General features: G+C 43.5%; 1 protein-coding gene across 2 annotated transcripts in view; it reads left to right on the top strand.

Annotated features, from left to right (window-relative positions):
* The first annotated feature begins 3,000 nt into the window (after nucleotides 1–3,000).
* Nucleotides 3,001–22,867, top strand: part of LOC309520092 (opioid-binding protein/cell adhesion molecule homolog) — a 744,782-nt gene continuing 724,915 nt past the window's right edge. The window contains exons 1-2 of one of the 2 annotated variants that reach the window (XM_082201530.1): nucleotides 3,001–3,015; nucleotides 3,249–3,369. In XM_082201530.1, the coding sequence (XP_082057656.1) occupies nucleotides 3,309–3,369 (61 nt within the window). In that variant the 5' untranslated portion in view covers nucleotides 3,001–3,015; nucleotides 3,249–3,308. Of the gene's footprint in view, nucleotides 3,016–3,081; nucleotides 3,370–22,867 lie in introns of those variants that run through there. The other variant, XM_082201532.1, reaches the window with a different exon arrangement.

The following is a 22,867-nucleotide window of genomic DNA, read 5'->3' as shown; positions in this document are numbered from 1 at the left end:
AACCACCCAAGTAAACCTCACTGCACTTTGTTTCATTAAAGCTGTTGCCCCCCCCCCAAAAAAGGAATATGAGAATCTGATTTTTTTTTAACCTGGTCAGACTACTAATCCACCTGCTAATTGATCTCTTTTTAAAAAAAATGGAACTTTTTGTGCACAAAACATACTTTCTACTATTTAATTGATTAGCTACTGCATTTGTTTATTTAATAAAATTTATATGCTGCTTGATTGTAAAAGTCTTCATAGTGACTTACAAAGAAAAATAAAACAATAAAAGTAGCAGCAATGACACTTAAAAGCAGCTAATTAAAAATGTATATACTTGTACTTATATTGATTACCATTTTAAAATACTACAAAGAAAAGGGAAAGATGTGAAATGCAATTTTTAAGCTATCTGGGTCATCCCCTAGTACAGTGATACCTTGGATTAAGTACTTAATTCATTCCGGAGGTCCGTTCTTAACCTGAAACTGTTCTTAACCTGAAGCACCACTTTAGCTGATGGGGCATCTGCTGCCACCACGCCGCCAGAGCACGATTTCTGTTCTCATCCTGAAGCAAAGTTCTTAACCTGAAGCACTATTTCTGGGTTAGCGGAGTCTGTAACCTGAAGCGTATGCAACCTGAAGCATATGTAACCTGAGGTACCACTGTATAGGGACTGGACCACCTGTGACACCCACCCCCCCGAGCATGTTGGAATCCCACCTCTTATCATCTCCAGCCAGCAGATGAATCAGGGACGGTGGGAGTGGTACCTCAACAATTGCTGGAGGGCCACAGGTTCCACAGGCCTGCCCTAGTATGTTCATTTACAGCTGCAGTCAAAAAAGTCTAAGAAGTTATAAAGTATACAGTTATGGAGATTTCTGATGGTAATGATGAGAGTTTGTGGTTGGAATAGGAGACAACTGCACCATTTTCTCACTGATAGTCTTTCTCCTCTGTACCACAATGTGTCATATGCAAATAATGCACAGAGAGGTGTCTGCAGAACATATTTCTCCAGGTGAATTAGGCAAGCATCATCGTATTGGGATTGGGGGTGGTCTATAAATTTGGCGCAGGTGCCTAGGAATTTGAATGTTTACTCAAGCAAGGCAGGGCGGGCATTTAAAGATGTTGCTACAGCTTCTCTCTCTCTCTCCTCCATCCAATCATGCATTTAAATTTGGGTCCTGCAACCCATGCTGAGCCTTGATCCAGGCACTCTTTGCAATTTTAAAATGGTTTCTACTAATTAGCCTAACTCAATCAGGAGCATCGAGTAGGGAGCGATGATATCTGTGACTGTATAAAATTGAATTATTCTGAAATAGTTTGCAAGCTTGAAAACCACATGTAATGTCTTCATCGGGCATAGGGGAATCTATGCAAACTAGAAAACAAATAGACTTGTTTAATGCACTTTTAAAAGCAATTGATTTTGTATTAATATATATTGTTTGGTCACTCTGTGGATGCATTACAGGATAATTTTTCAACACTGCATTATATTCTAGATGTACTATAACAAATTAAGTAAATTCCTATTTTGCCCACTAGGTTATGCCTCATATAATTTAAGAAATGGAAGTCAGTTCTTGCAGATATCTGTATGCAGTTCTTCTTGAATATGGCAATGTGAAACAGTACATGAACATAAGTGATGTACCTCATATTTTTAATAGCTATTATTGAGTATTTTAGTATCTAAGGAAAACACTTGTACCATTGCTGCCTTACACATGCATGAACACAATAGCCTAGCTCAGACACAATGATGTCACTCTGACAAGCCATGGTTTATTGGACCAAGAACAATACTTGTTCTTGTCTGCTCTGATTACTTGCCCCACTCTTTCTCCCCTCCCCTCACATGACCACCTTCAAGGAATATGCTATGTTAAAAAATATTTCCTTTGACTACTGACTGAATTTCAGTTTGATATTAGGGCTTCTCCACAAGTGATAGTTTCCCAGTATGGATGTCACCAGAAACTGTGGTTTAACAGCAAAGTGTCTTGCTCAGCATGCTAGGGCCTTTCTGATACCCGGAGTGTTCAGCTGCTATGTTCAGTGAGGACATAATATGTTTCTGTATACACAATATTTGGGCTGTACAAATCAGCAGGTGTATACTCTTTCACACAAACCCTTGTGGCCCGTGCCTTTGTTCAGTGTGACATGTGAAGTAGCCTATGGAGTAGCTAATACAGTTCAGTGTTGAGCAAAACAAATCTGCTAAAAGGGGCTTCTTCTGCCTACAGAAAATGTAAGAGACAGAGACCATCTGTAGGCAGCTATTAACAGTCCTTTGCTACCCTTAATATATCTGCTGGTTATACGTACTGTATGTTTTTCCAGCCATCTGATATATGCTTGTTCACCACTTGGGTACAGCTCCCTGGATTTCTCCTTTCTCCTCCGTGGGATTTTTGCACTCCCAACGCTGATGCTTGCAAAACACTCCATTCAATTGTATATTTGACTGAGTTGCTGGTGGCAAGATGGAAAGCTGGTCAAATAGTGGGCAACTGGCACACAGTCTGCATCCTAACATGCCTGGCAGATTGTCAACGGCAGCAGCAGCATCAACAAGTTGCATTTCCCTCTGTGGCATCTAACTGCAAGGAGCATTCCCAAACCCCTCTGCCTGCCTGCCTGCCTGCCTGTGTGTGAGAGTGAGTGAGAGGGAAGGAGGGTGGGTGGCAGGAAGGAGCTCAGAGCTACAGGGAGAAATAAACAAACATCCAACCCATGGCACTGACAAGAGTCTGCTTCCTTTCTCCCTTTCAAAGCCGCTGACCCAAGACCTCAGCCTGACCAAAGGCTCTGTGTCCCCCGACACACTTCCCTCTCTCCCCCCGTGCCTGCACTGGGGTAGATCTGGAAGTAGGGGAGAGCACAGCAAGGGGCACCAAAGGGAGCAGTTGGCAGTGCCGTTTAACTCCCCACAGTGTCAAAAAGCTGCAGAAGAGCCAGAGAATGTCACTCAGGAGACCAGAACCAATGAATGCCTGGTAGGAGGTCTGTTCTCTCTCCCCCCCACCCCCGTACAGACTGGTAGTGCTGGTTCTGGGGCTTCTTCTGCTAGCGTGCTATGTGCAGGGTGGAAAAAGAGAGGGGGAGAGAGAGAGAGGGAGGGAGGGGAGTGGGGGAAAAAATCAGAGACACTGACTGCCTGTCCCCATCTCTCTTTCTCTCTCTCTCTCCAACTCGCGCTCCCTCCCTCTGCAAACATTGGATTTAAACCTACTCAGAATTCAGCACGGAGGAAAGCAGCCAGCCAAGCCGCTCCAGACTATTGCAGCTCCCCCAAGATGTATCATCCCGCCTGCTGGATCGTCTTCACGGCCACAACTGCCCTGTTCTTCATCCCAGGTATGCCACAAGGAGGGACGGTGGCAGGGGAATCCCTCTCGCTCCCGTATATCTCTAGGCAAGAAGATGGACCAGACGAGGAGGGTTGAAGAGGTGGGGTGGGGTGGGGGACGCGTTTTGCATGCCACAGCGATACAGACCTGATGATTTCGCCCAGATGTGCACATTATGATTATGATTAGTTAGGGGTCCCCCCCCCCGGTCACAGCACTAATGTGCCACCTTTTGGGGTGTGTATGTAGAGGAGGTGATTGGGCTCAGAACTGGCGCTTAGTCCTTCAGGGATCCTGCCACTGTTCCCTCCCGGAGGGATGCTGTGCCGGCATCGGACAGCAGCTGCTCCTGCGTTGTGAATAGGAGATGGTACTTTCCCTGGGATTTGCATTATCTGCCCACAATGTTTGTGTGTGTGCTTGTGCTTGTGTGCAGTGGCTTTTTGGAGAAGTCTTTTACTCCCAACCCCAATCTTCTCCTCCTCCTCCTCTTTCGTCTCCATCTCCTCTGGGCATCTTTCTTAGCAAATTGAGTGGGGGTGGTGGTGGTGGTGGATGGTGATGATGGAGATGGTTTGGGAGTGCTTTCCCTCCCAGGTTCAGCACCCGTACCTCATTTCCACCTAAAGAAGTCCACTGCCCTTCTCTTGTTTTCAGATAGCAAAGCCCACTGGCTTTTATACAGTGATGGTGGTAGGAGTGAGGTTTCTTCTTCATCCCCCAAACTGACCAATGCGCACACACACGCACACAGACACACACACACCAGCTGCTACTTGTTTGGGCATCAGCTACAGATGCTGCAGTGTTGGAAGCCAGACCAGGTGTTCTTGAGTTTTCTTATCCAGAAGGCATCATTGTCGCCTGCCACCATCACAGCGTTTACTGAAGACTTTAGGATCCCTCGGCTGCCTCTTGCTGCAAACCCTGGTCTGAATAGGTTTATTGTAATTCAAGCTCTAACTGGCTCTGGGCAGGATCTCCGCAGACAGGCACTTAGTGTGGGGAGCTGAATACGCATCTGAACATCTGTCCCAATATAAAATAGAAGAGCAGGGTGGGAGGGATGGGGACCAATAGAGAAGGAGTTGTGCCTTATATGTGTTGCTGAGCTGTTGGGATTGCCAGAGTTCTGAACATGCAATGCCCTCGGAAACAGCTTCAGCAGTCTGTTACTCTGAAATACACACATATTTAAAATGCACAGCAGGAGTGTGTGTTGCACTGGGTGTTACAAGAGCATAGGCACAATATCTATACAGTATCAGTATTTTTGCAAACAGACTTTTCAGCACAAGCCTGGCAGTAGTTTTCACTGTGGTAGGAGGTGGATGTGAGCCACAGCTAGGCTTGCATGGATTTACTATCCATGTGCATCACAGTTTCCATCAGAGACTGGTTTGTGTAAAAACTTTATCCACATTCCAAGACCCCACAAGCTTTGGATGTAGGTGTGCAGGCGAAGAGCACAGGGACAGACATGTGTGTTGTATTCGGTATAATGCATTCTCATGCCAATAGTTTGAGGAAATGCATTTGGCACTTAAATTACAGAGGGGTGGGTGGGATGTTGGGGTGCACAGAGGGACAAAAGGCACAGAGCTCTCCACCTTCCAGTGCAAAGACCAGCTTCCACTCTTCAGTTTGGCCATGGTATATAGAAGTGGCTCTTGAATTCTAACTGGTGTGCATAATTCATCATGAGGTTGGGATTTGGTTTCAGTTTTGTGATAAACTACATTCTTCTCTGACATCTTGATAATGAACAACCACCTAACCAAAGAATGCTATTTCCAAAAAAGTCACACTGAGGACACTGTATCTGGGTAATGTCAGAGTATGAAAGCTGAATGGGGATTTTTTTTTTTTTTTAAAGTGAGAGCACCCATTTCTTCTTGAGAAATTCAGTTTTAGGGCAGTTGAGAAGGTTTTCTTCTTCTTCAAAAAAAGAAGTCTTTTTATTTTAACAGCTTCAGATGTGATTTGGGGAGGGAGGGGGCTTTATTAGCCTTGAGTGCAGAACTGAAGAATCCTGCTTTCAGACTCCTTGAAGGGGATGTGAGATTAATGGAGCTCTAGCTACCTCTGAAACAGCATTTCCTGCATGACGTTTGTACACTGACCAATTTGCACCTCAGCACTTGAGATTCAACAACTCTCCTAAGCTGCATGTTGACCAATGTTTACTATCCAGGGTTGATTCAGTGCAGTACCTGGGAGACCATGAGAAAGAGCTGATGTAGTGTAAAAGCTGATATAAGCATGAGCTATGAAACTGGAAAGTGATTGGGTCAAATTGCAATGAATTCACTAGTTGGCCTTAGGCAAGCTGTGATACCTCAGCCCTCCCTTCTGCAATATTGCTCCACAGATTACATTACTCTGTTAACACACGTGAAGCTCTTTGGATACTTTCAAGCTAGTATTTCAAGTGAAGTGTTGTTGTGATCTTAGCTGGTGAATGCAAACTTGTTAATTTAGATTTATCCATAGGTCTCTTCATTAGCAGGGGAGCTGAATCTTAGAATATCTGGATTATCATTTCTGTAGGCTCTTCCTATGCATCACTTTTTTAAAAAAGCTCCAGGGGTAGGATATAGATTGTTGAGCAAGCGTATTCACTGTCCCACAGCTGACACAACTGTGGGGAAGGGCCATAGCTCAGTAGTAGACCTTCTGCTTTTCATGTGGGAGGTCCCAGTTTCAATTCCTGGCATCTCCAAGTGAGGCTTGGAAAAGTCCCTGCCTAAAACTCTGGAGAGCAACTGCCAATCAGTGTAAACTATGCTGAGTGAGATGGACCAATGGTCTGACTCAGGCAGCTTCTCATGTTTCTATGATCTTAACTCCTTTTGCATGTGATATTCCCACTAGATGCTCAGAGGTGGGTCCTTCTGGAGATCTGTTCCTACCCCTCCCACCATATTTTTTTGGTTCCCTTTGAGATTGAACTGTTTTGTAGGAGGGATTTGGTTGCATACTAGCAAACTTAAACCTCTGACACCCTTGTGCAACAACAACAAAACCAGTCTTTTTGTGGCAAGGAAAGCAATAGTGAATATGCAAAATGTGGGGTACTGCAAAATGTGGGGTAAAAAAGAAACGATGGAAGAGGTGCCATGAAACCTCCACTTGTTGAGAAATCGGCATGAATACTTAATAAATTCAATGCTCAGTAAACAACATACATTGTATAACATCCATGTAAACAAACCAGAATGAAAAAGTGGATGTTGTGTAACCTCCATGCAAGTTTTCTGCAAACAAATGAGGATAAACAAGTTATTTAGATGTCTTCTTAATCATACCTGGATGTTTGTTTGAGATGAACAAAACAATGAAAAAAGAGGCTTTTAAGATGTTTGATTGGGGTGAAGGGAAACTGGAAGGTTCATGTGGAAAATACAATTGCCAAGTCATTATTAGCCTTAATGGCTTCACTGTGGTCCCTCCCTCTGATTCCTTGGTTTTTAATTATCTTCCTTTTCAGTTTGGATGGCGCTTTTAGTCCTCTTACTTCCCAATAGGACCCCATATATTTTCTCCCTGCCAATTTACTTTTTGCAGAATCTGAAGACCTGAAAGGTTAATGTAATAATGAAACCCTGACCTTGTCTGGTCACAGGAAGACTCTTCCTCCACAGCTTTGTGAAGGCAGAGAGGTTTCCATCTTGGAATAATTTGAAGCTAATGCTTTCCTCCCTGGAGAGACTTTCGGAGAAAGAGGACTGTGTGCAGCCAATGGTTTTCCAGACAGAATCTCTGTGATGATGAGAAGGGCAGTGGATGTTTTTTAAACTGAGTTAAAGAGCAGCAATAGAATTGGGAATGTTCAGTTCATTTAGTCTCCAGTTAAGGCAGAGACAAAGAACCTGTAGCCTTACAGTTGTTTGGAGTACAACATGATAAGAATTGTAGTTCAGCAACATCTGGAGAGCCACAAGAGAACATCTGGAAAGCCATCTGGAGAATCCTGTGTGCCACCTTGAGTTCCCTGAAGAAAAAGGTGAGATATAAATGCAAGCAGCAGCAGCACAAAATGAAACAGCAACAAACTTGATAGGTCTCTGCTTCAAGGTGCATTCAATCCAAATGTCAAAAGGAGGGAAATGAGTGAAGATAGCAAGGTAGCAAGAAGAAAAATGTGAGGACATGAAGATCAGCCCATATAATCACAGAATTGTAGAGATGGAAGAGACACCAAAGGTCATCTAGTCCAGCCCCCTGCAATGTAGAATGTAACTGTTTTCTTCTGAAGCCAATGGCATTGCTTCTCATTCCCAAATATGCCCCCCTGAACCTACTGGAAGACTATCTAGAAAAATAATATGCCTTGGCCTCTAGGCAGGTGAGTGTGTTCCCTGTTAAACTTGTCTCAGTGCAAGGATATTGGTCAGAAACAAGTCTATAGATCTGAAAGTCTATAAGCTGTGAAGATTGCCTTGTTTGCAGAACTGTATTTGAACCTGTATTCCAAAGGCTTAAAGGAACCAAGAGGGAAAGAGCTCATCCATGCTGATTGTATCTTCTGTTGCTAAGATATGACACCAGAAACGGATCTGCTATTTCTGTGCATGTGTTGCTAGCTTCTCCATGCCCCCAAAAGAGTTTAACCTGTCCCTTTTCTGGGAGCTTGAGTAGAGTTCTGCTGCCTTAATCATTCCCTCTTTTTTGGGCCCCAAAAGTTTTCATTAGTTTCTTGTTTTGCTCCACAAGTTTTGCATTGGCCTCTAAATGATATCTTTTTCTTGTCTTCTCTCCCCCTCTTCTCTCTCTCCCCCTCTCTAAATGGGGAGGGCATTTTTGCCACACCCTCTTCCCCCTGCAATAAGAGGAGATATAGTTTCTCGCAAAGAGAGGTATGTGGATTTTCATGTTGGTCATATAGGGGGGAAATGGCAGCCCAGCTAATTAAACTGGCTCCATCCCTCATTCTTCATTCTTCTTCTGGTAATGCCCACCCTCTTGGCCTTGGCAATGTGGGCTCTGCTAGTCACCCTTTTTGGGGGTACTGAGTAGTAATTTGAGGGGAGACATTGCTTAGTTTGGGGGGTCTTCTCTTTTTTGCCTATTTTGCACTGTTGGATGTTGCCCATGTGACTGGAGAATCTGGCTAAGTGGAATTTCACCAGGGCAGGTGAGAGGAGATAAGAAATTATTGAGGGCTTGGCCTAGCAGGGGCATCAAGGTGAATGTTAGCCAATGTGGCCTCAGTAAGCATGTCAGGTTCTTACACCCAAGGTGCATGCAGCAAGGTGGAGGACGATTTTCTTTTAAAACCAAACCCTTGCTGTGTGACCACAACATGCAGCTGGAAGTTTGCTCAGGAAACGGGAGTGATGATAGCCTCCCATTTATTGCAACCCACCTGCCCAAATGTGTTTAATTGGGTTAATTAGTTCAATTTCATTGATTTGCAGATTCTCTCCTTGTTTTATTTTAATAAATGTAACCTGTTCACCCATATTATAGTTTGTATTGAGTCTTCTTTCTGGTGTGATGGCAAGGAATTCATTGTGTGCTGCTCCCAGATCCCAGTACAAGCAGTTGTGCATGGATAGGATATTCAAGAAAGGATACTTGGTGTCACTTGAAATATTGTCAAGAGAATCAAGTGGTAGAGGCAGAAGACTAAAGAAGATAGAAGTCGTGTGTGTGTGTGTGTGTGTGTGAGAGAGAGAGAGAGAGTCCTGATCTGCACATCTCTTTAAACCAAAATAAAACTAAACTGTGATTTAAATGTGAGCAGAGTGCATTCTAGCATGCTGATGAAATGACTTGGCTCCTCCTCTTGCTTCTACCAACCTGCTTGGGAAATAAGCCATGGTCTTACACCTAAAGCTGGGCTTCTACTTAGCTTCTCTACAAACAAGCATTAACCACATTTTGTGGTTACCGCTGATGCTTTGTTTTGGGTGGAAACCCAACCATGAGTCTGAAAATGGACAGGGAAATCCGGTAGGGAAATACAGGACTCCACAGCGCTATCTGGTGTCACAGTGTTATATCACATATAGAACACATATAAAATGCTTTTTCTTTACCAATCTAGCTGAGTCCTGAATTGGGACATAACACTAAGCCAGACCATGGCATGGTTTCTCGCAGTGTGCAAGACAAGATAAGAGAGAAGGTCCCACAATTTCAGCAGTTTACACTAGCACACTGTACATTCACATTTTAACTATGGTGTGGTTTAACTATGGTTACTTTAAACTGATATGCAAACTGAGTCTATATGTGAGATCTGTCTCCCTCTCTGTGTGTATATACACACAGTATATATATACACACAAACAAACCTGTGGCTTACAATCTTGAAAGTCATTTGATTGGCCCTTAGGAAGAGTGATCAGCTGAAGCCCAATAGCAGTAGGTGGGATGGCCAGTTTGGCATTGTCAAGAAAGAGGATTTGCACCACCGAGAAAGATGAAAAGGAGAGAAATCAGCATAAAATTTACAAATGGTACCTGATACGCATAAGTGCAAATTTAGAAATAATGAGTATAATTTAAATAGAAATACATCTCACCTTACTGGGGGAGGCACCAGATGACTTTCATTCCCATTCAGTCTGCTGACCAGTTGCTGCTACCAGCTCTCTCTTACCTTTAAACCAGTTGGGCAGCTCTGGAACAGAGGACACCTTCAAACAGAGGTCTGTATTCTGGCAGTTATTAAAAATAGAGGTCTGTATTCTGGCAGTTATTAAAAATAGAGGACTGTACTCTGTAAAGCAGGAAGCACAGCCACTCTAGTGGTGGGGAACAGGAGGAATTACTTGCCTCCTGATTGTTAGGCAGGAGCAGGACTTGCAAAGTGTCCTGTCCCCATCACTTGACCAGAGTGTGGGCAATTTTAGGCCCAAGCCTCACAGTGGAAGGCCTGTGGCTCAGTGGGAGAGCATTTGTTTTGCATGCAAATGTCCCCGGTTCAGTTTTATGCCAATGGGCCTTTGAAGCTGTTTAATTAGCCAGTCACTGTGATGCACATTTGAATTGTTTTTAAATTGAATTTTAAATTGAATTGTTTTTGAGTTTACACTGCTGTACACCACCTTGAAATTTTATGATATGGCATTGTAGACATACTTGTACAAAGGGATATAAATGAATGAATCCCTGGGACCTCCAGGTAGGGCTGTGAGTATTCCTATCTGAAACCCTGGAGAACTGCTGCCTGTCAGTGTAGACAATACTGAGCTAAATGAATCGATTGACTTATTGGGTACAAGACAGCTTCCTCTGCACAACACAGGCCTGAGAATAAATCACTGGTATCCTCCTCCCTCTGGTTCTGCCACAGGGGAGGAAGGGGGTGCGCCTTTAATTTGTAATGACATCCAAACAAGCACACCTTTCCATCTGTGTAACCTGACGTGGGCACAGCCCACGAGACGCTTCGGTTGATTGCATAAAGTGGTCTTTAGGCAATTGTTAAATGGTTTTGATGGAGCACAGTCCCTAAAGGGAGATGGAGGCAGTCCCTAAAGTAGATGTGGAGGATCCAAGCGGGCTCAGCACTTTGTAGGTCAAAGCCAGCCTTGAATCCTGTGAGAATCCACCCTGTGCCTTTCAAGAGGATTTCTGCTTCGTCTTCAGTGTCTAGGGGCATGTGTGCTCCTGGAACAAACAGAAGGGAATGCCCCCAGCTGTCACTGTGGCAGTATTCTTGGTTGGTGCAGTGACAACCGTAGCCTATGGATTTGCTACAATGCTCACCTGCCTCGGCGGGATTAATTAGTTGTTTGTGAGACTCTTTGAAGATGCAAAGTGCTAAGGCTGATCTTCAACTTTGATTTCTGTCTCCTGATTTTTGAATAATTCTTCTGAGTAGGGCAGGTCCCCTGAGTTTCCTTGCTTGTCACCTCCTCCTCTGCTAAGATGCCAGCTCCTTCCCCACCCCAAAGTATCTTCAAGGATATGCATAAGTGTCTGCATGCAGATAGGTGCCATGCTCCCTGTTTGTTTGTTTGTTTGTTTGTTTGTTTGTTTGTTTGTTTAGTTTGTGCCATGAGGAAGTGCATCCAAGTGCGCCCCACTCTCTTCCTTCATGCCTGCTAACTCCACATTGGCTGCCACATGGAGGGCATTTTTTGAGGGCAGAGGAACAAGCTCCATTGCAGGATTTATTTCCCATTTCTGCCCACTCTGAATCTATTGCCAGCTGCATATGTGATGCTTTTGTGCCATCCAGAATGCAGAGGCTGGAGCATGTAGATTATGCAACTTTGCACTGCCGTTGGTTCCCCCAGCTGTGCTCCTAGCCTAATCAGGGTCATTCAGCACGACACTACTTAAAGCCCTGGGTAGGCTCTCTCACCACGAAAGACTGCTTTGTTCTGTGCTCACAGACAAGTACGCTATGTGTGGGGATCTGAGATCAAATGTCAGTTCCTCCAGGACGTTTTGCTCTCTTCCACCTTGCTTTCAGCATGTGACGACTGGCCAAGTTGGGTTGGGAGGCTGGCAACTCCCCAGCGGCAAGCACGGATGAAAGGACATCCCGGGGACCTCGCATGATGAACCAGACTCATGCCACCACTCACAATTGAAGCAAAGCAAGGGGGCACAGATATCCCTTACTGACATCTGACATTGGGTGGGCTTATTGTTAATTTGTAGTTTGATGGGTACATGGAGCATCCTGATGATTACTGTTTTCAGGTGGGATTCAGTCACATACCAACAAATGCAGGTTGCACAATTAAAGTTGTTTTTGTGCTCTTGCCCAACAAATCTGCTCCTCTACTAAAAGCTAGCACGTTGGGGTTTTTTTGCAATAAGGAAAGTGCACCAAAATCTTGAGAATAACAATTGTTTGAGGCAACATTGTACAACATCCCTTCCAACAAATTGGAATGAATGCTCTGTCCACAGCTGTAGTCATCTAACCTCCCAACAAAATGTGTGCAAAACAATCAGAATGATTGCTCGATATTAAGCAGGTCACCTGGAAGTGATCCTGGCCACTTGTCTTCACACCGCTTCACATGTGCATGTACACCTGTGCCATCATTGGCAGTTGCTTGCTACGTCTGGGGTCATCTAATAGAAATGCTATCTCATTTAAAAGCAATGCATTTTGGAGTTGACACTGGATGGTGGAAAAATGATTAATATGTGACGACTCACAAGGGGCATACTTAGAGGTTGGCCAGGTTGGCTCCTGCCAAGGGTGCAGGTCACCCCACCCCCCACAAAAATCGCACCACCCCACTGTGGCTTGGAGTGGCCAAGAGCCTGCTTGCCCTCTCCCCAGGAGGCTATGCTCTGGGTCATGTAGGAAGTCACTGGCAGAGCATGAAAGGCGCTGAAAAGCAAACTTGTTGAGTTTCTGGTTCATGGTCTGGTGGTGGTGGGGAATGACAATACATCTCCTTTCCAAGGCTGCAAAGAAGGCTAGGTATGTCTCTGATGCCTCTTGCATGCATACACATCTTTGTTTGCAACAAATAAACACTGGAAGCTGCTTTGAATGATTAGGTATTCTTCCATCTAGCTAGTGTAGTCTAATATCACCAGCACTGGCTCTCTAGGGTCTCAGGAAGAAGTCTTTCCCGCCCCTTTTATCTGAAGATGCCAGGGGTTGAACCTAGGACCTTGCTGGATGCTGTAGTGAGCAGCTAGCTCCCACATACAACATCAACACTGAGGTCTGGATGGGAAGTTGACAGTTAAATGGCTAAGTAAGCAGCAGAGCAGCCTTTGTATTTAATAAAGCTGTGACCCTCGTTCAACCCATATTGTTGCCTTGTGTCTTCATTCCGGATATGGGAGCAATGCACCATTAACTGAAAATGTCGTCTCTTGAGAAATACTCAGCAGAGCTTTCTGTTACAGCCAATTTTGCTAAATCATTGGGACTCATTTTGCAGAAGACCATAGCTTTCAGCTATGTCAAACCTTTTCAGTTATGCCATCCTTGCTAGTTAATTAATATGGCAAAGTGATATTAATCCGGGTCCACACTCCACAGAGCTATCATCTCTTATCCACTGCTGGGCACTAGAGTGACAGGAAGTTGCCACTGATTAGGCATAAGCCCATAGAGAAGTACCCGGAGCACATTTGTTCCACTTTAGTGTGATTTCAGGACAGGCAAGAGGGTCTTAAAGGGATTTTCCATGCTCTCTTAAAAGTCTAAGGAAAGCAGTTCATCAGATACGGTGGGCATCAATCCTCCATCTGTCAGAAACTGCAAAACAAACATATCTTGGCAACTCTTGATGTTGAGACAACAGACTGGCAACTCTTCTATTACAGCTTGCAGCTCAGCCAGTAAAAGGTATTAGCCAACAATAAATGTTATGAGTCCAGCTGCCCTTGCATACATGTGTGAGTCATCTGTGGCATGTTGGTGGTTTAAGTTGATCATTTGGGTTTATATTGCTCTTTGCAAGGTCTGGTGGTCAGCTGATGATCGGGGCTAGGAAAGTGTGCAAAAGCAGGTCACCTGACATCCATTGTAACATTGGGTGATTGGCAGGTGGGCATCCCCACCTACCTATCAAATTTGGCCTGTAGTGTTGGGGGTAAGAATCTGGCCCACCAGCCAGATTCTATTACCAACTCAGCCCTGACCTAAGAGAACTAACTTTATGAAGCTTCCCTGCCTGGTGACTTGGATATGATTCTTTGTCTTTATTGATGGGTATGAGGATAGCTGATGGGTCTCAAACCCTCAGTGAGTTAGGGACTTACCCTGCATGCAAAGACAGGCTCCGGTGGATTGAGTGGATGAGACCAATAGTCGGTCCAATAGTCAAGAAAGCAGTTTATGCATATTCTGTAGAGGGAATTGAAGGGCAGATGGGCCTTGTCAACCTGGAAAGGCAGACCATCTAGGAGAAGAAAAGCTCTGGTCCTAAACCTCCAGTGCCTTGTGGGATATCTTTGGGAGAAGAAAAGGTTAAGGAGTAAACCCTGAACAAATCTGCAGTGGAGTCCCTGAGGTGGTTGGATATTGCCTTGCACATGTCCTTCTGGCAACTCCTACTGTCAAGTTGGTGACAAATGTATTTTCCTTTGGACCACATCAGCGAGACCAAGAAGGGGGTTTAGTCATGTGGACAACCAAAGACCACCATACACACTGCCCAGGATTGCATCCCAGGAAGTCACTTTGGTGTTGCAAACACAGTTGTTTGACTTCACCCCTGGGAGCACAGTCCATTGTCTCTTAAGGCAGCCTTGGGTGACTAGTACCCTGAGGAAGCTTGATTAAAAAGGTTGCTTACCCAACTACTTCTCACAACCTTTTGTGGAGAGGAACTATCGGAAGGCAGCTTTCTTTATGCTTGGTGGCTTCACCTCATCTGCATGATGGAAAGCCATCTGGTGCTGTCTTAGCACATCTCTGAGTGAATAAATAAAGAAAAGCACAGATCAGATGCAGGGCAGATCTAGTACTTGGAAACTGAGACCATTTTAAGGTAGACAGCAGGATAATGTCCCCCTAGGTCTCACCTATTTCCCTGCATTTTAGAAAGTTTCACTGTGGATCCTTGTATGTTTTGATAAAACTGCGGGCCTTCATTAAATCCATGCACGACTTAGGTCTTCATTTCAGGACGTGTGGATTATACGTTTCCTGCTTTACCAAGAGGATGTCGGAAATGTAGCCCTTGTTGAGTTTGCCATAGCTTTCCTCTCCTTTGGATAACTTACACCACCCACCCGTTACTGAAGTGCAGGAGTGCACGCAGGCAACAGCACAACAGGAATTTTTGATGCACTCCTATTTATCACCGCAGAAAGATTATTATTTCACAGTGACCATTTTGAAACCTTTGAGGCTTTCAAGGGATCTGCTTGCAAATCATGCTTACCCGAGTGACTTCCCAGCATTCTCAGTAAACTTGGACCTTTGCAATGTTTCAGTCTTTTCTTTCTGACCCAAGAAGACCACTCTTGTACTTATGATTTTGTGGATGTCATGATGCATGCAATGGTATGCACACAAAAAAATAAAAAATAATAGTGTTTAGCCTTGAAACAAGCCAAACAATAAAACAAGATTTAATATGAACAAGAGTGAAGCGCATTTACACAAAAAGACCTGGGGCCTTTAATTACAGCAAACAATTGCTCCTGTTGAATGAATTGATGTGGTGGTGCAAGCCTCACTTGCCCTCCTTGCGAATATCCAGAGTGGATTGCAGAATTCATTGTGCAGCTCCAGGACCACAACTTGCTCTTTGCAGAGCAGAATGAAGCCACTCCTGGCTCTGTTTATTCTTCATTTGAGAGCTGAGCAAGAAATAAAGAAGCATAAAGATTTCCAAGCTCAGGATACTTGGAGTACCCACAAATGTCTGACTGCTGGAAGCTGGAAGTGAATCATTAAGAATGAATTGGTTGCTCCATGACTTGACTCCCCTATTCAATGCACTAAACTTTCTTTGCCATTCTTTGGAGTGGTTTTAGAGAGAGTGCAAGGACAGGTGAGTGAGCAACTTCCAGAAAAACACTTTGTGAGCTGGAATATTGCAGCTAATTTGAATAGTTAGGTGACTAATATAATTAGCATTTCATGTTCAAGAACATGGTGGATGTCAGGTTCATGCTGAAATTCTTACCTTATATATTTATGCATTTATTCTACAGTGTCTTATTCTGAAATTTGGGAGGAACAAAGTCTGTCAGCTCATGGCAAAACCCTGCTAATATGGATTCAGAAATCACAAGAAAATAGAGGGTTAATTTCAGGTTTATCTTTTGCTTGCACTCTTGCATCTGAAAAGTCCCTTCTGTCCCCAGAAGGACTAGAAGAGGGAAGATTTGGTTTCTTCATATTGTCTCAATTTTGAGTGCTAAACATGCTGATTCACCATGCCTGAAACCTCTACATTTGGAGATATTCTAAGTGGAACAGCAGAAAAGTGGCTTAGAAGAGGCAAACTTTGTTGAGAAAAGATGCTGTAACTGTGGGTATCTGCAGACCAGGTGACTAATATTTTCTGCACACAAGCATGTTTATTTATGGCTGCATTCACATGGCCATCTATTCCATTTCCCTTATTGTAAATTTGCACATTGTATTTGAGCTTCCACACAGCATAAAAGCCACTTCCAGAAAACTAATGGAATATAGTGCATGTTTATTGCTCCATGTTTCATGAATTATCTCCACGTGCCATGATTCCATAAATAATCATTTGCTGCCTCCTTAACTTGGAAGATTGTGGGAGTTTTGCAAGAACTTGTCTCCCTCCTCTAACCTTTTCTCTCCACTGCCTTTCCCTTAAGTGCCTGGTCTTCTTCATTAGTAAGCCTGATGGCAAAGGGCTCCCTCCCTGCCTGTCCTTTTAACTGATGTGAGCTGCTTTGGGAGACAACCATTGTCTGACAAGCAGGGCAAAAATACAGCAAATAAATTTGAAAACAAAAGTTAATTCCAACCAAGTTCCATTGACAGATATGGCAGTTTGTCAACACTAATTGGTACTATACGGTGGAGAGGGTATGTCACTGTTTTTCCTATCACACATCCCATACCTTATAATTGTAACAAAATATTTAACTGCATATTCCCTTATTTTATTCGACACACTCACCTGGCTCATAGATCCATGCCATGGCAGTGCACAAGTTGCTGCTGCAGACAACCCAAATAAACTATGGTGAGCAAGAGTTGAAGTAAGCCCAGATGGTTCTTTGCAGTGCTTTTTTCCTTTATATAAATGTTTAGGGGTACTCTCATTTCCCTGCTCATATTGAAATACTGCTCCTCAATGAAGCCAAACTTAGATCAACAAAATGTTTAGGGGTATGCGTCCCCATGTCCCCCCCCCCCGAAAAAAGCACTGGTTCTTTGAGAGCAAATTCTGTGTAGCAGAGCAGGGCTGGTTGTGGATATATTTTCTACCTAGCAAGAAAGTCGGGTTTGTTGCTGCTTTTGGCCTCAGTGGCTGCAGAAGACAGGCAGAGAGAGAACCACCCACATTTTCACCCCCCCAAAATTGCTGGAGTATCTGTTTATTTTTGCAGAGGGAAATAAAATGAGCCTTTTGTGTAGGGCATTTGAGAATGAGATCTGAGTGGAAATTGGCGTAGTGAGGAGGGAGAAAGGGGACCCTGGTAGGGATGGTGGGGGGGAGAGGAATTTGATTCCATTTGCATCCAAAGGTGGAGCTATCAAATCAACACTTTCAGAAACAACACATGAACCAAAACACAGCTATCCTTAGAAATCCACATTCCTCTAAATTTTGCAATGCAGTTCTCCAGCCAAACAATGTTTACAGAGCATAGGAGCAAATGTGCATAAAAATAAATATATTGGTGAAAGCAACATAAAAAAAATGCATGGGGGGGATTAATCACAAAAATGTGTATGTTGGGAGACATGCATATTATAATGCTGTGTCAAATTGCTACAAAAAGTGGGGAGCCAAATTTAAGACTTGAAAAAAGAGAAACTGAGAAAACCAAAGTGGACAGACCCTTCCATCCCTAGACACTGAGGTAACCCTCCCTCCATGGCTTCCATGAAACGTTCTCCTGCTGTCCACCTGCCAGCCGGTTCTGTCTTCTCTCTTGGCTGTTTACTTCTGCCTTTTGTTTCTCTTACTTGTTGCTATGCATGCAGCATATAGTAGGAACTCCTGTGAATATAGGCCAGGCTTTGATTGTTCAGCAGGCTGGAAGGTGATGATTATAATATTTGACAGGAGAGACGGGAGGGCAGAGAACTCTTCATGCTTTCAGATCTGCTTTGTCATAAGAAAGATCTTGTAAAGGGTCTTCGAAGGATGACTTTCTCCCTCCATGCAAATCATGTCTGAGTATTAAAGTCAACGATTTTCTTCTAAAGAAGTGCCGCATGAGGTTCACTGGTTTGTTATCACACCTTGTTCTAGTTTCCTTGTGCAATGTGTATGCTAATTCCTTGGTTCGTTGGGTCAGTTTATTAAAACAGAACTCCCCATTTTGCCCAGAGAGGGTGCTCTTAGAAAGATACCAAGTGAACGTTGTCCTATGCTTCTGACCTGTCTACACTACAAGTTTCAAAGAGGTGTCAGGCCTGTTTAACTGTTGTGGTTCTCAAATGAGGATCCCTTTTCTAAAGGGTTGTAGGGATCTCTGGTGCAGCTGTAGAAGTACATCTCAGGGTCCTTTAAGGAGAAGCTATGATAGTTGAAAAGCAGCACATGGAAAATGCATTTCAACCTGTTTCAAATTCTTATTTGTAGCTGTATCGTCGATGTCAGAGCTAAATAATCTATTGTGGTATTTGTATGCCATGATGTTTGGTGCTTGTGTCTCACCACCAGCATATAATAGTTTTCTTTTTTGACCACCAAATTGTTACAGTTGGCAATAAGCATTTGAGTCTGACCCATTAGGAGCATTACAGCAGGCTAAGAAGGTGACATTATTGATCAGTAGGTGGCACCCTGAAGCCACATCATTTATAGCTGTGGCAAAGGCAGCATGGTCCAATTCTTCCCTTCCTCTCTGTTTTATTGCTTTGCCTTCAGCTAAAGAGAGTTAACTCTTTTCACCTTCAGCATCGCTTGTTTTATCTTCAGTTGATGAGCTATGGTGCCTAGAAGTTACAGGGCACTGTCAAGGTGAAGTCTTCAAAATAAATCTCAAGGATCTTGTGTTGGCTAGTCTAGGTTCAAAAATTCCACTGCAGTCACATCCATCCATGGCTCTGGAGAACTTGCCATTTTGAAGCCTCAAGCCTTCATCTGTTAATGGGTATCTCAGCCACCCAAGGATTTATTTATTAATGGCTCATTTGGCTTGTTTACTGCCAAATCACAAACTTTGTTTTTATGAGAGGTAATGTCGGAGTTGAGAGACTAAACTGTGAAGCAGGAAGTCCCTTTTGCAATGCTTTCATCTGCCAAGAACTGATTATGTAGCCTTACAGTGCAATCCGAAGTGGGGTTGAGTGTGTGAGAGAGTGGCGAATAGAAAGCCATTTCCAAAATCCTGCTCATTTACCTGCGTTGTCTAATTTCCACTTGATCGTCCATGTTTATTTATTATTTATTTATTTCATAAAACTTATATACCGCTTGATTGTAGAAAAAACCTCAAAGTGTTTAATATATACTTGAGTGCAATGGCTTCTGGTGGGGCTAATGGCATTTCGCCTCCATGGTGGTACATTTGGATTTGGTTGAAGAAACGTCAAGGCAATGAGACCACAGCAAACTTAGTATTACCACAAAAGCCACCTGAGTCAACGAACCCCTGTGGTTGTCAGTCCATGCCCTCTGTTATCTTGTGGCTTGCAGGGCTAGGTGATGCAGTCTGGCAAATTGTTCCCCTCCTTCTTTGAGGGGAAGCAGGGACTTAGCTCACCAATAAAACATTATGAGGATAAAAGGCAAGGGCTGTCAGGGGTAGAACCTTTTGAATGAGCAAACTTGACATAATTAATCAGATGTCAGAACCTCGAAGCAAAGAAAGCTTTGATAGGCAGGAAAAGCTGTCAGATGCATAGTTCTTCTCCTTGTGGCATTTTTCTATCTGTCTTAGTCCATCCATCCATCTAGCTTTTCTGCATCCTATCAGCATAGGGCCAGCATCATACATGTATAGAAGACCTTCCAGTCCAATATCTGAATACAATTCTATCAGCTTTTTCTGAAATGATTATGCACTCTTCTCTCTCTCTCTCTCTCTCTCTCTCTCTCTCTCTCTCACACACACACACACACACACACAAGCAAATAGGAAATATGGTATTGGGCCAACACTTGTTCCAGTATCTACATCATTCTTCATCGTAGCTGAAAAGTTAGTAGACTGGAAAGGTGACAGATGCTCATCAAGAGAGCATACAAATTTGGTTTAGGGGAGGAAATAATGTGTGACTCTTAATGATCTAGACTCTGTTTAATCAGTCAGTAGCCTTTTTAATGAAAGCAAGCCCTAGGAACTAGTTGTGCTACCAAATTTCATATAAAATGAAACTGTGAGATGAATCCATAGCTTCCCACTTGAGTAAAACATCTGAAGAATTTTGAGGAGACTTAAAAGGGGTTGGCAAAGAGTAGCATCATCTCCCCAGATGTATTTTGCTCATCTATATTCAGAATATATTTTGTGGACTGATTGATTGCACTTATATCTCATCAATTTCATAATCCCGGGACAGGTTACACAAAACAGTAAAATGAAAAATGGAAGCTAAATAATTAAAATATGACAAAAAAATAAAACAAAGCAACAGATTCACAGCAGGCAATCTACAACTCAGCATCAGATTAAACCGTAGTCAAAACTCCAGCAAGCAGCCTTCTCATGTTGAGACTGTAAATTCAGGCCTTGATCCAAGGAGTCCACTAATATGAATGCATGAGCTTCAGCTTGCACCCTGATGCTTATGTCATTCTTAGGCTGAGTTTTAGAAAGCTGCTGTGGGGAAAAGCACATTAAAAACACTGCTGTGCTTGAAGATCTTCTCCTTATTTATCTGTATGTGGATCGATGGTGAACCTATTTTGTGTCTTGGTGTAGAGATGTGGCTGGGTTATGATAAATACACCACAAATTCTGGAACTTGCCTGCTAACTGTATCTACTTTGTTGGTGAAATAGAGGCACATTGTCTGTTGAGAGCCAGTGTGGTGTAGTGGTTAAGAGCGGTAGTTTCGTAATCTGGGGAACTGGGTTCATGCCCCTGCTCCTCCACATGCAGCTGCTGGGTGACCTTGGGCCAGTCACACTTCTTTGAAGTCTCTCAGCCCCACTCACCTCACAGAGTGTTTGTTGTGGGGGAGGAAGGGAAAGAAGAATGTTAGCTGCTTTGAGACTCCTTAAAGGGAGTGAAAGGCGGGATATCAAATCCAAACTCCTCTTCTTCTGGGAAATTAAGTTTTAAAGGGTAAAAGTTGGGGTTGGGAGAACAGAGGCAGTGTTCAACCTTCTGACCACCTCGTAATGGAATCCGCTAGACTGCAGATTCTGAAGTGGACCATTGATGTGATCCAGGTCATGATCTGCCTACACCAGATGAGGTGAATCCAGTTTGCAATCTGAGTAAGGTTGATTCCTTCTCTAGTCCTAGCACTCACACACTTACATAATCCAGAGCTTAACAATGTCAACAAAAATAGGTTCTGGGGTGGTGCTCTGATACAAATTCTAGCAGGAACCACATATCTCATTATGTAAGTTTCCTTGAGACTTCTATTTGGCTGCTGCTGGGGACAGAGTGCTGAATGAGATTATATCTTCGTCTTATCCATCAAAGGCAGTCATGGCACCACTGGGCATCCATTTTATTGTGCTTTTATGATTATTTGTTCACATTATGGTATCAGGGGTGTTACATGTGATCAAACTTTCAACAATGTTTGCACCTTCAAATGTTTGGAGATGGGCATAATGCTTCATTTCCATTCAGTGCATGTCTCACAGTTTTCCTGCTAAAATCCTGTAACCTTTCATAGCACAAATGCTCCAGGGATATTTTGTCCATCTTTTTCTTGTGCTATAGTGCAAGAGTGCCCATCCAGATGGCAATTTATTTATGCATTTAATCAATTTATATTCCACCTATTTCTCCTAGGAGCTCAAGGTGGCAGACATGGTTTTCCCCTTCCTCATTTATTCCCTACAACAACCCTGTGAGGTAGTTTCAGCCAAGAGACAGTGACTGCCTTAAGGTTACCCAGTGAGATTCATGGTCGGGGGTATTTGGACCTTGATCTTCCAGGTCCTAGTCCAACACTCTAACCACTACACTACACTGGTCCTTTGTACTTAATGTGATAACATCAGGGAAGTATCACAGAACAACCAATAAAGCAGAATGATAAGTGGGTGGTCTAGTATAAATCTACCACTAATGTATTATTATTGTATCAATGATGTGTTGCGTAACATACCTGCAAAACACGACCAACCACTCTGAACAGGCTTGTACGTTTACATGCACCAATTTTCTATATACAGGCATGGTGTTGCTGTTTTTAATACAAGAAAACATTTGTAAAAAGCAACATCCACAACTGTAGCTTTGGTCTGAAATGTTAACTGCTAGGACAGCACTCCTGCTAATGGTCAGGAATATTTACATAAGCCTTTCCCCTTCATTGCCTTTCCTTACCTGTGGCCTGAGTCAGAATCCCCGAAGACCTGTGGCTCATCTTCCTTTAGTTAAAAAAGAAGAAGGGGTATGTACGGAGGAGGAATTCTTAAAATGCCATCTCCATTCGGCCCCCCAGGCTCATGAGGAGAACGTGCTTTCCAATTTAACGAAGTGAGCACATTTGTCCTCCTAATGCCTGCCGCGTTCCTCTTTGTGAGACGCAGCGTCCGCTGGCTGCTTAGAGGCTTGCTTGCTCAATTCCTTTGCCAGCCTTTCCCTCTAGTTGGGATACTTCATCTTTATAAAGTAGCAATAAGTGGACAGCATAATATATTTCACTTTTAATAAGGTGTTGCCAGTCGTGCACACACTCCACAGAGCAATTAGTGTCAAAGGCGTCTAAGCAATGGAGAGGAGCCATAATTTGACTGTTTACCGAGTTAGAG

Source organism: Podarcis vaucheri (assembly GCF_965113315.1).
Source record: "Podarcis vaucheri genome assembly, chromosome: 15".
NCBI lineage: Eukaryota > Metazoa > Chordata > Lepidosauria > Squamata > Lacertidae > Podarcis > Podarcis vaucheri.
This window is presented reverse-complemented; position numbering and strand designations above follow the sequence as displayed.